Here is a 15,129-nt window from a genome sequence, read left to right as displayed (position 1 = left end):
CACTTTCTTTTCCTGCTCCCACAGACAGAGGATGCCCGGGCTGCTGCCAAGAGTAGTGGCAGGCGGGAGGGAAAACTGATTCCAAACAGGAAGGCAAGTCCCGAGGACCGCCAGAGCCAGGGCAGGCTTGCTGGCACCCTCTCCACGGGGCCCACGTGGCCATCGGGAGGAGGCAGACAGCGCTAGGGAACTGAAGACTAAACCTGCAACCCCTCTAAGCACAGTTCACACACTGCCCCCACCCCAAAGAAAAAAAAACCACCAAAACCCCCCCAAAAAAACAACCCAATCCCCCCAAAATGAAAACAAAAACAAAACAAAAAAACTCCCAAAAAGCTACCACCATAACCCCCCACCCTATGACCTCTCATAGTTAAAAGCTCTTAGTCCAGGGTGATGTCGTAGCCCGTGACAGGCAAGAAGGGACTCTGTGCCTGTGGGACGAGACCAAAGAGCTGCCCAGTCACTTTAAGCCTCCTGTCCTGTCCCCTCAAAAAAGGGTCTGGATGACAAGGCCCTAGCCTAAGAATCAGGTTGAAGGAAACACTCTCAAAAGGTTCTCTATCCGATGCAAAAATACTTGCGGCTGCAAGGCCTGGGTGGTAAGAAGGGCAGGAAATCTATAGAGAAATGTACTTCAAATCCGAGTCAAAAAGGAAAAAAAAAGTCTCAATACTCCAATGAGTTCTCCCCTGTCTGATACTGTGTCGCCACAGACACGCGGCCACCCGGGGCCCCCCGGGTCCCACGGGGGCTGGCTCTGAATGCCCCGTCGTAGGCCTTTTCCTCCCCAATTTGTCCCCGTCTCTTCTGAAATAGCACTGTTTCTATCTTCGCATCCGAGAGCTGGTTGGCTTGGTTTCTTTGGAACCATCGCTAAGAGGGGCCACTCTCGTCCTGCTAAGCCTTCCTCACGCCTGCCTAGCTGAGTGGCCGTGCCTTTGGACAGTCGGGAGTGCACGGGCTGACCCGGCCCGATGGACTGATGAAGGCATGCATTCGGACCGCATATTGCTACCAAAGTGGAATGTGGGAATATGCTATGCACCTCAGGTTGAGAAATGACCAAGAAATCAAGATCTAAAGGGTGATATATAATATATATATATCAATGCTATTATTCATAAAAACCTTGTTTAGTAATAAAAAAAATTGCTTTGTTTAAATATGAATATTATAGTCTGCTTCTCATGGTTAGGAAATAATAGTCTTTCTGAAAAGCAGGTGCTTTTTCTACTACAACTCCATGTCCTGCGCCTCATCTTCCGAGAAGTCGGACATGGAGCTCTCCGAGGAGCTGTCTCCGGTGCCCTCTTCCTGCTCCTTCAGCGCCTCCTCCGTGGCGTACTTCTGGATGTACTCTGTGAGGAGAGGGACAGAGAACACAACGGTGAGTGGCCGGCTGGTGCGGGGATGGAGCCCGGAGCCCCGGTGCCGGGGACCAGGGGACCCTGACTTAGGGGCACTGTCCCCAGGCAGAATAGCTGACCGGCAGGGCCTGGCAGCACCACAGTAGCCTCTGACTCCCAGGGGAGGAGCACAGGCCCATTTCCCCAGGCCCAGGCAAAGCTGGGAGGAGCACGACGGCAAAGCCGGGCACCTGGGGCTGCCATCAGGTTCCTTCCGCACTGGGCTTACCCGTCTGTCTGTCTTCTCCTGGGGGGAGGGAGGGCAAGCCCCACATGATCTCTTTTCACTTTCTCGGTTGCTCCCAGATAGGAACAGATTAGCTGCGATTCCATAGTAACAGATAAAGAAAATCCTGGGACCTCCCCGCCCTCCGCCCCCCCCCCCCCCATCAGTTTTAGATTTGCAGTTACATAATTACAGGTGGCCCAAATCCATTAATTCGGGAGTAGATGTCAGTCCAAACAGATCCTGCCTGTCAGGTTTCTGAAGCAGCAGCTGGTAAAAAAAACAGTCTCAGTCTGCTCGGGAGTAAGCCGCTCTCTGGAGAGACTCGGGGAGCCCACGTGACTGCGTCACGTATCATTTACCTGAAGATTTGTGCGCGATGGATAGCCTACGCTGCAGTTGCCAGCTGGAAAGGATTCTAAGAACTGCTGACCAATCAATTAAGCTCGGTCCTAAAAGCTAAAGGCTTAGCTCTTGCCAGGTCGACAGCCAACACACAACACAGTAAAGCAGAGCCGAGGGGACTCCTGTGCAGAAGGCAACACAAGAGAAGCACCGACTTCATATCCTGAAGCTGAGTGCCCCCCCGTGGCTGCGCGGGGGTTCACAGCCCCAGGAAGAGAAGGGACACGGCCAGCAGGCTGCCAAGTCAGCATGACAAGTGACAGAGACAACGCAGGGAACAAATCTGGCCCTTGACAACAGCTCACAGGCTTCTGACTTAAGAGTCAGTAAACTCATTGCTCTTTGCACAAAATGTCCCATTCCCGCCTCCCCCACCCCCCCCACCGCTCCCCTTGGTGGTGGTTGTTTTTGGTCACACCCAGCTGTGCTCAGGGCTTACCCCTGGCTCTGTGCTCAGCGATCACTCCTTGAAGGTGCTTGGGGGATGGGACAGGGTGCTGGGGATCGGACTCAGGCCAGCTGCATGCAAGCTAAGGGCTCTTCTAGCTTGTGTCTGTGAGGGATTTTAATAATAATTTTTTAATTTAATAATAAATAATAAAGACCCAGTGAGGGAGAAACCGCTTGCGTTTAGAGTAAGAAGTAACTTAGGAGAACGTCAGCAAGTGTTTCAAGCCTGCAGTGGGCTGGTTGCTGTGTTCCTCCCTGTGTAGAAAGAAGTTACTGTGCTCTGCCCCTGTCCTCCATTGTCTTCCACCGCTCACCCAAGAGGATTTCTCGAATTCTCTGGGACACCACTGAGCACCCAAGAGTTTCTAAGCCCAGGTGCTTCGGGAGGCAGGAGAGGCCAGAATAAGTGAGCAGGAGAGCTGGTGCTGAAAGGCTGGCTCAGCCCCTTGGTGCCGCCAAAGCAAGGCGTGGAGGGAGGGGCTTTTCACACTCTAGGGGTAAAGGCAGCTCAGATGTAGAAGGGAGCACCAAATGGGGGGGGGTATTGTAAGGATCCCCCCAGGATGGGAGAAGCATGCTGACACTAGACTCTAAACCTAACATGTTGCCACTCGATGCCTCTTTTGCAGGCCACAGCACCCAAAAGGAGAGAGAGAACAAAAGGGAGTGCCATGCCACAGAGGCAGGGTGGGATGGGGGGATAAGGGGGGTGGGAGGGGTACTGGGATCAGTGGTGGTGGAAAATGGGCACTGGTGGAGGGATGGGTACTCGATCATTGTACAACGGAAACCCAAGCACAAAAATTTGTAAGTCTACAACTCTACCTCATGGTGTTTCACTAACAAAAAAAAAATTAAAAAAAAAAAGCAAGCCCTGGGGGACAGACCCTTCTGCTCAGACCCCAGAAGGCCGGCAGCTGCAGTGAGAGGCCACCCCGGAGGGGACGGCAGTGTTGCCACAGCGTCATCAAGGACAAGGAAGTGGCTGGGATGTTGAGACACAACCACAGAAGAAAACTGCACCTGATCTGTTCTCGTCAGAGTATGAAAGGAAGCAAGGCCAAGTATGCTGACTCTGCTGGGACAGGGTAGGGCTGGGAGAGTCCATCAGTAAGGAAGGACACCCCCTTCCTGCAGTGGGAGAAACGCAATTGCCCATCGATGCCCGACAGAAACGAAAGCCAAGACGTAGGGAACAGGCCGAGACGCAGCTCGGAGTGGGGCTGCACACAGCCTTGCAGGCAATGATCCCGGGCAGGACAGGGCAGCGACTCAGCACGACGCTGACCAGCGTTTAGAAAGAAGAGGCCTGCATGGAAGTGGCGAAGCAGCTTGGGAGATCGACATTTTCGAAGACCATCTGAAGAGGGTTCGTCTAGAGCTGCGAGGGGCGAGTAACATGCTCACCAGGGAGCAGGCGAGGATGCATGGGAAGGTGCTCAGAAAGGGAAGGCCAAAGCACACACACTCCCCAGCACTGCTGGGTGGGGAGCCTGGGAGGCACCCTCGTGGCCCTGGGGGTTTCTGGCACATCTTTGGGTCCCGGGGCCTGGCCTCAGAACCAACAGCAGCGCCAGCCTCCCCTGCCTCCGCCAGCTGAAGAGGGGTAGAGAAAGAAGGGTCCGGGGTGGGGGTGGGCAGGTGCCAAATGTAAGAAAAAATGAGCCCCGGCTTCACCAGGAAAGGGGGGAGACGAGCTGGAAGGGAATAAACAAACAGCCAGGTTCCTTGAGGGGCAGAGAGAGGCGGAAGACGCAGCAGGGGAAGGAGCGAAGACCCCACGCAACGCGGCCGGGAGAGAGCGGTCAACAGACCACAGGGAGGCGGGGAGTGAGTCAGGACAGACGCGCGTCTTACTTCCTGCAGGAGGGGACAGAGATGGGAGGGTTGACGTACACAACTGAGAGGAGGAAGGAGGCAGGAGGAAGCTGGGGTGAGCTCGCGTCTGATTTTCTCAGATGACCAGAGGGCCAGAACGATGGGTGGCCTTGACATTCCGGAGAGTGAGAGCTGCCACCCTGCACTGGACAGCAGGGGTTTCCCAAGGCAGGGCACCGGGAGCACCTGAGCAGAGACACGTTCTATGACGGTGCCTCTGTGGGCTGCAGGCGCTATGCAGAAGCCTCCATGGCAAAGTGTCAGCCCACCTCCCTCCCGAGGGAACCACATCTGGCTTCAAATTCACGTTTGGTCATGGAGATACCCAGCTACGTATATTAGTTACTACTCCACAAAGCACCGAGACCTGCTTATTGTTTGGGAGTCACGCCCAGCTGAGTTCAGGGAGGACTATCTGGGGTGCTGGGTGCAAGGCATGCAGCCTACCCGCTGTACTATCTCTCTGGCCCCTAAGTTTATTTAGAGCAGATTTATTTATACTTTATTCCAACAAAAGTAGGAAACAAAAGTCCTAGAGAGACCCGAGAAGAATGAGAACATGGTTTGGCAAACAGCCCAAGTGTTCCCCTATGTCTCCTACCTAGTAAGAGGAAGACCTACCAAATGCAATAGATTATTAAATTCTATGCAGATTATACATACTAAGACAGGGATTAATTTCTGAAGGCAAGAATGCCTTTTTTTTGGGAGGGGGGGAGAAGGGGGTCACACCCGGCGATGCACAGGGGTTACTCCTGGCGGTGCTCAGGGGACCATATGGGATGCTGGGAATCGAACCCAGGTTGGCTGTGTGCAAGGCAAACGACCTACCCGCTGTCCTCTCTCTCCAGCCCTCTAGAATGCCTTTGAATAACGATTAGTTCTGTGCATTTTTTTCCTCAGAGGAGAGATGAAGTCAGTAAAATAATCATATACTGTGTCATGCAGAATCATCGGGTAGAAAACCTATTTCAAAATATTGATTTTGCTTTCCTTACATGTAAACAAAAGTTTTAGAAATCACTAAACATATTTGTAATCGGGGGATAATTAAATACTTTATCCCGAATATCACATTCTTGATGTTTTAAGACATAATAACCATTAGCATCTACCATGAAAGCATATAAATAAGATAAAAAAAAATTCAAAAAGGAGTCAGACCTACACGGTCAAGCTCTCAAATTATTTCGACTGCCGCAGTCTCCTGCAAATGGATCTCCAAGGGGTGGCATGTCCGGCATTCTGGGCTGCTCTACACTTAGGCAAACCATGCCAGAGGCGGGCAAACTCTAATGCCTGCCATCCGTGTACTGGGCTCTCTGCGTGGGTTTGGAACTCCTTTCCTTTTGGCTGGCACTTAATGTATTTAACTTCTCACCATGAATGTTCTCAAACACACACGGAGGTAAACAGAAGAGCATGACAAAACACAGGTAAATCTGTGTTTACTGGTTTAAGATGTTTCCAACTGTCTCTTCATTCTCATGAAATTCACATTCCATTAGCCCAGTGAACCACTTAAGAACAGGGCAAACAGGATTCCAAATCCTGAAGGATGAGCAAACCAGGTGCTCCCTCCAACTAGCACTTTTCACCCTTTGGCAGAACCATCCCATTGCACTGGGGTACCAGTATCAGGCATCTGCAGAAGCACAATGTTCAACAGAAGTCGACTTCCCAAAGGAAAAGCAAAGCAGGATGAGACCAAGGAAAGGAAGTTGGGTATCTCCGATTCTTCAGGTTAAATTGCAATGTTAAAAATCAACAGGTCTTTTTTTTTGGGGGGGGGGGGGTTCACAGCCGGCCATGCACAGGGGTTCCTCCTGGCTCTGCACTCAGGAATTACTCTTTCTGGTGCTCGGGGGACCATCTGGGATGCTGGGAACCGAACCCGGGCCGGCTGCATGCAAGGCAAATGCCCTACCCTCTATGCTGTTGCTCCAGCCCCTCCACAGGAGTTTTTAAAAAGTCTAATGAGTGATGAATTTGGTAATTATTTCCCACACACTCCAAGTGAACTGCTGACTGGTTTACTGGAGAGCCAGTATGACTGGTCGGTAAGCCAATATGAGATTGTACCTTTGAAGGGTGTTTTTTGGTTCTGGGGCCACTCTGTGTGGTGCTCAGGGGACATACGTGAGGCTACCGGGTTGTGTGAACTTGAGGTGGCGGTCGCATGCAAGCTTTACCTACTGTACTCCCTCTCTGGTCCTCTTTGAAGAAATCTTTTTTGCTCGAGTCTAATTTCCTACTCACTTTCTGAAGACTAAAGGATGCAGCAAATAAAGGTAAAGGCTCAAGTTTTTTTTGATTTGGGCTGGGGGTCTCAGCCCACGGTACTCTGAAGACAATGCAGTGGTGGTGCCTGGTGGGGGGCGGGGGGCTCAATTTGTGCTTCCCTCATGCTTTTTTGGGAACCTCCCCACCCCCCGGAAGAAGTTTCTTTGGGACACGTACCCAAGATTTTCTGGGTCACATCTCCTCCCGTCCCACGGCGGGCCTCCCACCAACTCCTCTTTCCCTTCGCTCTCTCCTTCCTGTCAGCCTTCCTCAGGTGTCTCCGGCCCTCGCTACCCGCAGCGTGTCTCTGTCGAGGACTCAGACATTTAACCCCACAGCCTGTTGGCATCAGCGGTGCCGCCTCCAGGCCAAGCTCTCGGCCTTCTCACCTTTAATTTTCTGCTTGTACTCTTCTGGTCGGTGGAGGTACATGGCTGCTGCATCGCCATTGAGAGGATCTATGGGGTTAGGGTAGGCCAACAACTGGGGCAGGAAGGACTCAAATATATTGGTAAGATCTGAAAAAACAAACAGACTCATCATGCACAGAATAAGCATGTTCCCCTGAAAGTCACCCGCAGAGGTCAAAGCCCGCTTGCCTTCCTACATATATTTGAGCACATGGACGTTCTCCCATACAAATCTGCCTACGGGGCCCGAGAGGTAGGAGAGCAGGCAGGGCGTTTGCCTTGCATGTGGCTGACCGGGGCTCGATCCCTGCCGCCTCATATGGTGCCTGCAATCTACCAGGAATAAGCCCTGGCACCGCCAGGCATGGCCCCCAAACAAGACCATTTGCCTCATTATGTGTGACTTATATGTTTCTTTGAAAGCCAATTTGAAGAACTACATATAGATAAGCCTGGCTGACGTTTGCTTTGAAAAGTTAATCCTTATATATATATATATTTTTTTTTTGGGGGGGGGAGCAAATCTGGTAATGCCCAAGGTGCCAGGATTGAACCCTGGTTGGCTGCATGTAAGACAAGCTCCCTACCTGCTTGTACTATCACTCTGGCCCTAAACAACATCATTTTTGATGAAGATTTTAATTTCTTTTTTCCTTCTCGGGTCATACCTGGCGATGCACAGGGATTACTCCTGGCTCATGTACTCAGGAATTACTCCTAGCAGTGCTTGGGGGACCATATGGGATGCTGGGAATCGAATCTGGGTTGGCCATGTGCAAGCAAAAGCCCTGCCTGCTGTGCTATCGCTCCAGCCCCTGAAGATTTTACTAGTCCTCTACTCTGTCAAGTATTCAAAGGCCAGATTTTTTTTTTGAGGGGGAGGGTGCAGTTGGGCCACATCTGGCAATGCACAGGGGTTATTCCTATGGCTCTGTGCTTATGGGTTGGTACCCTGTGGTGGTTAGGTGGTCAGTGAGGGGACCAGTGGTGCTCAGGGCTAATCTTCGGAGGGTGTTCGGAGGACCATGCGATGCGGGTAACTGAACCTGGGCCTCTTGCATGGAGAGCATATCCTCAGTCCACGGCATTTTCTCTGTATCCCCTCTACCCTCCCCTACTTTCTTGGTTTCTAGACCACACCCAGAGATGGCTCAGTGCTCAGAGAACCATACGTGACAGGGACGTACTCAGAGCTCCCACGGGCTCTTTAAGCTATCCCAGCCAGAATGCCTATGGCCTTTTTTAGGTGGTGGCGTTGTGGGGGATGAGGAAGGTTGGTGTTTTGGGGGGTATAATGGAAATGCTCAGGGTCTATTTCTGGCTCTGTGCTTAGGGATCCTTCTTGGGGTGCCTTGGGAACCAAACACAGTGCCAGGGATTGACCTGGGGTCAGCCACATGCAAAGCAAGCACTTTATCCCCTCTACTCTCTCTAGCCCTCAAGTGCCAGATCATGAACATTTGCATTCATAGCCCTTGACATTTAATTCAAATTATTTCTAATAAGTAAATATTACCAGTTTTTCAGTTCTGTGCAATAAAGGCAGGGAAAGGCAGGAACTTACACGTACCACTTAAACCATAATCGTAAGACAGAGAAGCACCAAATTACCACATTAATAGACAATTAAAAATAAACATTTACAAACCCCTTGCTGCCAAATTCAGCACAAGGTGTACACAGATGGTATTTACACACAGTTAGGAAAAACAATGAAGACTGCCGTCGCACGGTATGTTGGAAGGGAAGCCGGCCCTGAAAAACCCAGGTGCAGAAATACCACACACATCCCCAGACTTCAGCAAATATGCTCGTCTCCATTCCTCTGCCCTGCTCGGCTCATGTTAGCATGTTTTAGAGAGAAGCACGATGGTACAGCAACATCAAAATCATTTCCTTCCCTCCCTCTCTCGTGGTTTTTGGGCCACACCTGGCGGCGCTAAAGGCTTACTACTCCTGGCTCTGTGCTCAGGAATCACTCCCAGTTCTCAGGGGCTCCCACAGGACACGCCTGAGGATCTAGTCCCGTGGAAGACAAGTGCCCCTCCCCCTCTTGACTTTCTTAATGAAAAAAAAGTGAGAAAAGTTCTGAATGCAGTATTGTAAATAAAATGCTCATCAAGTCACAACACTTCGATTCTATCATGGTGCGCACCCTGAGGGGATTTTGCTTCACAGGGGGTATCTGGCAATGTCTGGAGCCATTGAGGGCTGTCCCAAGTGGGCAGGGGAGGGGTACAGCAGTCTGTCCAGCATCAGGAAAGATGACGGAGGGCCAGGGGCGCTGCCAAATATCCCACAATGTCTAAGAGGACCCCTTCATAGCAAATGATTGTGGCCAAAATGTCTAGACGGCCGAGGCTTAGAAACCTTCGTGGAGATGAGAGGGGCTGGCAGACGTTTCCCCAAAGGGCACAGCAAACAGTCACGTGCTGCTTAATGAAGGGCCGACGTCTGAGAAATGCGTCATCGCTGAAAGGCAGGTTTGCCCTCTGCAAACATCAGAGTGTGTGTACATAAGCCCATATGCCCCAGCAACGGCACCCTGGGGCCGGTGGCTTTCAGCCTTTCACTAGCTGTGTACCCGCGCAAGCAGTGTACTGCCCCGGGGGACCACAGAGAAGTCAGCATCCCTGATGTGGGCCTTCCTCGAACAGCGTAGGGCTGGACCTGGTCTTTGTGGGACACAGTCTGTCCTAACACACAACACCCCTCTGCCCCTGCATGCCAGAGCAGCCACGGACCACAGGTACCCCAACATGTGAGGCTGGACCCCAGCTAGAATGCAGAGGAACCCATCTCCAATCTGATTCCATTTACACAGAGGTTGGTGCCTGACCCGACCCAGCCAGCTTGGGGCTGCAGAGTATGCAATGGGGAATTCGCCGCAGCTGGTACCATCCTGTACTCATGCAACAGACATGGGAGCAAAGCAAGTTTACTTCTGTTTGAATTCTATGCAATTTTTAATTTTTTGGCTTTTTGGGTCCACCTGGCAATGCTCAAGGGTTACTCCTGGCTCTGCACTAAGGAATCACTCCTGGTGGTGCTTGGGGGGCCATATGAGATGATGGGGATCAAACCCAGGTCAGCTGCGGGTAGGGCAAATGTCCCACCCGCTATACTATTGCTCTGGCACCTCTATATAGTTTTTAAGTCACATCTGGGAGTGCTCGCAAGACCCAAGACCAAGCACTCTACCCACTGAACTATCTCTTCAGCACTCCCAGTGAGTTTATTTTTAACTTCAAGTTACAGAATAGTTCTTTTACAAGGACAGGAGTCATTTTACAGCCCAAGTACACTGTAACAGGAAGAACCCCACGTACCAGGTAACAAGCTCTGTGATTACTAATCAAAAATGCAAAACAGAGCGAGAGAGATTGCACAGGGAGTGAGGGGCTTAGCTTGAAACTACGCAGGATTCCTGAGCACCACCAGGGGTCACTCCTGAGCACAGAACCATGAACAGCTAGCCCCTCAGCACCACCAGGTGTGACCCTGGAACAAGAAAAAACAGCATGACAAAAATAACCGCTGGAGCGAGAGTACAATGGGTAAGACACTTGCCTTGCAAGTTGCTGACCGGGTTTGATTGAGCCCTGGCACCACATATGGTCTGGTGAGCCCACCAGGAATGATCTGGGAATGCAGAGCCAGGAGTAAGCCCTGAGCACTCACTGCCAGGTGTGCCCCCACCAAAAAAAAAAAAAATCATCTGTGGGCCGGACTGTGGTTCCGAAGTACAGCATATGGTTCCACGTGGGAGGCCCTGGATTCTATCTCTGGTGACACCTTCCTACCCCCTCCGAAAGAGCTACCTTCTAAGATCACCCCAACCATCTGGCCTAAGAATCTCACTACTGTTTTATATATACTTTTTTGTTTGGTTTTGCTGGGGAGGGAGGGGGGGACACCTGGTAGTGCTCAGGAACCACATCTGGTAGTGTTGGGGGTGGGGAACCCTCATATGTGGTGCTAGAATTCTAACTACAACGACGACCACAGCCATAATCCAGACAAGTGCCTTAATAACCTCTGTACAATCTCCCCGACTCATGTTTATATTTTTTCTTAAAAAATATAAACAACATACGGAGCAGACGAATAATCATGGTATACAACCACCAAAGACCATTTGTGGACTATGTGCCAGATAACACGCTCATCAGTCACGCTGGGAAAAGGTCCTGAGAGGGCAAGCTCCCCCGAAGGCCCATGCTGGCAGTGGAGGTGGGCCAAGAGTTTTCAACTGTTCCACACCCTCAAACTGATAGCTCAATAACAGTGCCTTATGGTGCCGAAAAATTGGGTCAGGACAACGTAGGCCCGTAATTTTTGCTTTTCATACTTCTAATCACTATTTTCTTTTACCTTTAAAAACAGCATTTTCTCAGCCAGGGACATAATAGAGCATGCAGTATGGTAGAGAATCACACTTTGCCCACGTATGAAGCTACAGATTTGATCCCTGGCACCACACACAAAAAAGCTTCCTTAAAAATGTTCTAGTTCTACATTTGACAGTTTCAAGTATTTAATGAAATATGAATAGTCTGGGGAAAAAAAGAGAAAAGAAAACCTTCTTGTTTTTACCTTTGGGTGGGTGGATTTTGAAGGCAGAGGTAGAAAATGCCAAGAGGTAAACCAATTACAAAGAAAAAAATGAGGGGTGTACAAATTTTTACAAACTCAGCCCTGGGCAGGGAAGTTACTGAGTTACAGTAGCACTAATAATAGCAACAGTTGGCAGCTTCCAACACCCTCCACTTCCTGGTGCATGTCACAGGTTTGTTCTCTCTCCCTCCTTCCTGTCCCCCCCCCCCCCCCCCCGTCTCTCTCTCTCCCTGTCTGTGTCTCTCTCTCTCTCTCTCTCTCTCTCTCTCTCTCTCACACACACACACACACACACACAACTCTTCTGGAGGAGGTTGTGTGCCAGGAATCAAACCCAGGTCCTCACACATGAAAGGCGTTTGCCCCCAAGCCTTTATACAGACTCCGCAAAATTACTCCAGCCAATAAAGTAGGAAACATTAGTATCTCCATTTTGCATATGGGGAAACTGAGGCAAAGTAACTTGCCCACAGGGTATGCTTCAAACCTGGACTTAATCCACTCTGCTTCCCGTGCTAATAGATGACAAACAAGTCCCAACTTTCAGCACAGTGCAAGTTCTCCACATTTCTACATCCGTATCCCTGACACTCCACAGAACGGTATGGCCTTTTGGACAGACAAATGGACAGATGGACACTTTCCTCTCTCATGAGTTCAATGCCAGAGGATGGCCCCTAGAACATCTGTGAGGCGTTCCTGTGGCTGAACTACTATTTTAGACACAGGATGATTTTTTTTTTTGGAAGGAGGGGCAGGGGTTGTGCACATGTGGTAATGCTCAGGGGTTACTTCTGATTGCACTCAGGAAATACTCCTGATGGTACTCAGGGGACCATATGGGATGCCGGGAATCGAGCCTGCTGTACTATAGCTCCAGCCCAGCCCAGGATGCCTGTTTTCAAGTAGCTAAATTACAGGGTGAAGTGTCCAGGCTGAACTTGAGGCTTGTCCTGCAACATCATTCCACAGGTACTGCTGAAAGAGATCAGCAGCTCAGTGTTCCTTTCACACAACCAAAATCTGGAAAAACAAAGCAAGATTTCACCTTTGGGAAAAAGCCAACATACACTGTTCCTAGAACGGGTGCTAACATAGGTTCGAAGACCTTATATGCAGAACCAGTCACTTCTTTTCCTCATCTTTTTGGGTCACACCTGGCAGTGCTCAGGGGCCATGAGTGCCATCTCCTTGGTCTCCCAGACTTTTTTGTTGGGAGGAGGGCACACCAGGCAGTGCTCAAGGACTCGGTGCTGCTCTGTGCTCAGGAGTCACTCCCAGCAGGGCACAGACCATGTGTTGCCAGGCTTCAGACCAGGGTCAGCCACATGCAAGACTGTATCTGTACCTCTGGCAACATTAACATTCAAATTTTTGAAAAGCACCAACAGCCAGGCACAGGTCACCCAATCTAGGGCTTATTGTCTGCTGCCTCTATTTCTGATTTCTAAAATTCTTCTCCCCCCATTTTGTTTTGGGGGTCACTTCCAAGTGGACTCAGGTACCTATTTAGAACCAGAGATCCGATGTAGGGCTCCAAATACAAAGACTATGTTCCAGCCCTTCCAATCATCTCTCCAGCCTTTGGGCTTCCTTATGAGGAAGGCTCATGAGCCCAGTCAAGTATATAGTAAGCCCATGTCACCGTGGCCGATGTCAGAATTCACTAAAACTAAAGGATCGCATCTCCAGGCATTCACACTAACATCAGAGCACTCCCGTCCTGGGATACACAAGTCAATGACTCCCATGTTGCTCTTCAATTGGTGCTCTCTCAGCTCACGATGTAGTATGGTTTTTATCTTACTCGCTCTGCAGCTGCAGTTCTAATGGTTTGGCGCTGGTTGGCACTTGGGGGTGAGAGTGGGGTGCGTGTGTATGTGTAGACTGGCGCAGTGAGAAAAACCACCTACCCTAACACGCCTCCCCACAAAGCCACGTGGGAAGAGGCGACTTTCTGGGGGTTCTGCTGGCTCTGGTGCAGCAGGCCCGTGTCCCTCTCTGCTCTTCACCCCACTAACCCCAGGGACAACTCAACGAATTCAGATGGATGTGTGTGTTGTGCTTGTGCGCGCGCGCGTGCGCAGCATCATTCACTTAAAAGGATCCATAAACGGTGCTTTAATAGTCAAATGGATAGTGGTGTAGGGTGGGCATCGGATAGGGCAGATTCCTTTAGGCTGAACTGCCTGCAGCCAAGGGGAAGCTGGCCCCCAGCTAGAGAACAGAGATGAAAAACCTGGACGACCGCAAGGCTCACAATCTCAGGCCTACCACTGACTTGCTTTTGGACCCTGGGCAGATCTCTTCCTCTCTGCATTTCAATTTCTTCATCTGCAAAGAGAGAAGTATGATACTACAGTTCCTTACAAGGATCACACATGACTGAAAATGACTACAAAATAGGCTTCAAACGACAGACGACAAGATTGAAATATTAATACAAAATATGACATCTTCTTAAGCAGGAATTTCAGTTCCCTGCTTCCCTAAAGGAATACGGTTTCAACACGAGTTACTCTGAAAAGGGGGAGAAAAAAAAAAAGCACTAATTCTTAAAGTCAAGCTGCCCTACCCCAAATGACTCACAATTAGTGCACGGTTTAAGGCGACCCACAGGAGGCAATGAATCACATCTCTCATGTCTTATTCGGACCGTTTATGACCCTAGGTTCTTTCTCCTTCCTCTATTTCCTTTTAAATATCAAAACGGAAATTTTGCTAAGAGATGCTACTGCCTTCAGGTCAAAGCCCTGTGGAATGGCTGAGGGAGACAGCTCAAAGCCTGAAATGCACGGAGCCCCAAGTTTGATTCCCAGCACTGTGTTCCCCCGCCAACCCTCAAGCACTTCTGAGCAGCACAAAATGCTGCTCTGATAAGTCTACAGACTCCTGGCCCAAATTTGAAAAGCCCTGGATGCCCACCTGCCCAAAGCCTGATAAGATGTGTCTGGTAAAGAACACCGGAATGCACCATCATCAGAGCTGGCAAGAATGGACAAAGAAACTCCTCTCATGGGGGCCGAAGTGACAGTACAGCGGGTAGGGCATTTGCCTCGCACGCGGCTGACCTGAGTTCAATCCCCGGCATCCCAGATGGTCCAACAAGCACTGCCAGGAGTAATTCCTGAGTGTCGATCCAGGAGTAACTGCTGAGCAACACTGGGTATAACCCCAAAAAGAAAAAACAACTCCCATTTCAACTTCTTTCTCCTTTCTCCCCAGGGGCCAAATGCCCCTTTTTAAGTCACAAGAGGAGACCAAGGAAGATAGTAAGCGGGTAAGGCCGACCCAGGCTCTATCCCCAGCATCCCATATGGTTCCCAAAGGCCTGCCAGGAGTAAGCTCTGAGCACCACAGGGTAAAAAAAAAAAAAAAAGGACCAGAGACAGAAGAGCGGACAGGAGTGCCATTGCCCGCGCAGGCTGACCTTGATTCATTCCCTGGAATC

The 15,129-nt window shown here is 50.4% G+C and overlaps 1 protein-coding gene across 2 annotated transcripts in view; it reads right to left on the bottom strand.

The window, feature by feature from the left end:
* Positions 1-1,073: 1,073 nt before the first annotated feature.
* The window catches only part of UBE2H (ubiquitin conjugating enzyme E2 H), a 106,972-nt gene continuing 92,916 nt past the window's right edge, over positions 1,074-15,129 (bottom strand). For both annotated transcript variants that reach the window (XM_056118100.1, XM_056118101.1), the window contains 2 exons: positions 7,041-7,169; positions 1,074-1,361 (listed from right to left, as the gene is read on the bottom strand). In XM_056118100.1, coding sequence (XP_055974075.1) covers positions 1,237-1,361; positions 7,041-7,169 — 254 coding nt within the window. In that variant the 3' untranslated portion in view covers positions 1,074-1,236. The remainder of the gene's footprint in view (positions 1,362-7,040; positions 7,170-15,129) is intronic.

Source organism: Sorex fumeus, unplaced genomic scaffold (genome assembly GCF_029834395.1).
Source record: "Sorex fumeus unplaced genomic scaffold, SorFum_2.1 ptg000037l, whole genome shotgun sequence".
Lineage (NCBI taxonomy): Eukaryota > Metazoa > Chordata > Mammalia > Eulipotyphla > Soricidae > Sorex > Sorex fumeus.
This window is presented reverse-complemented; position numbering and strand designations above follow the sequence as displayed.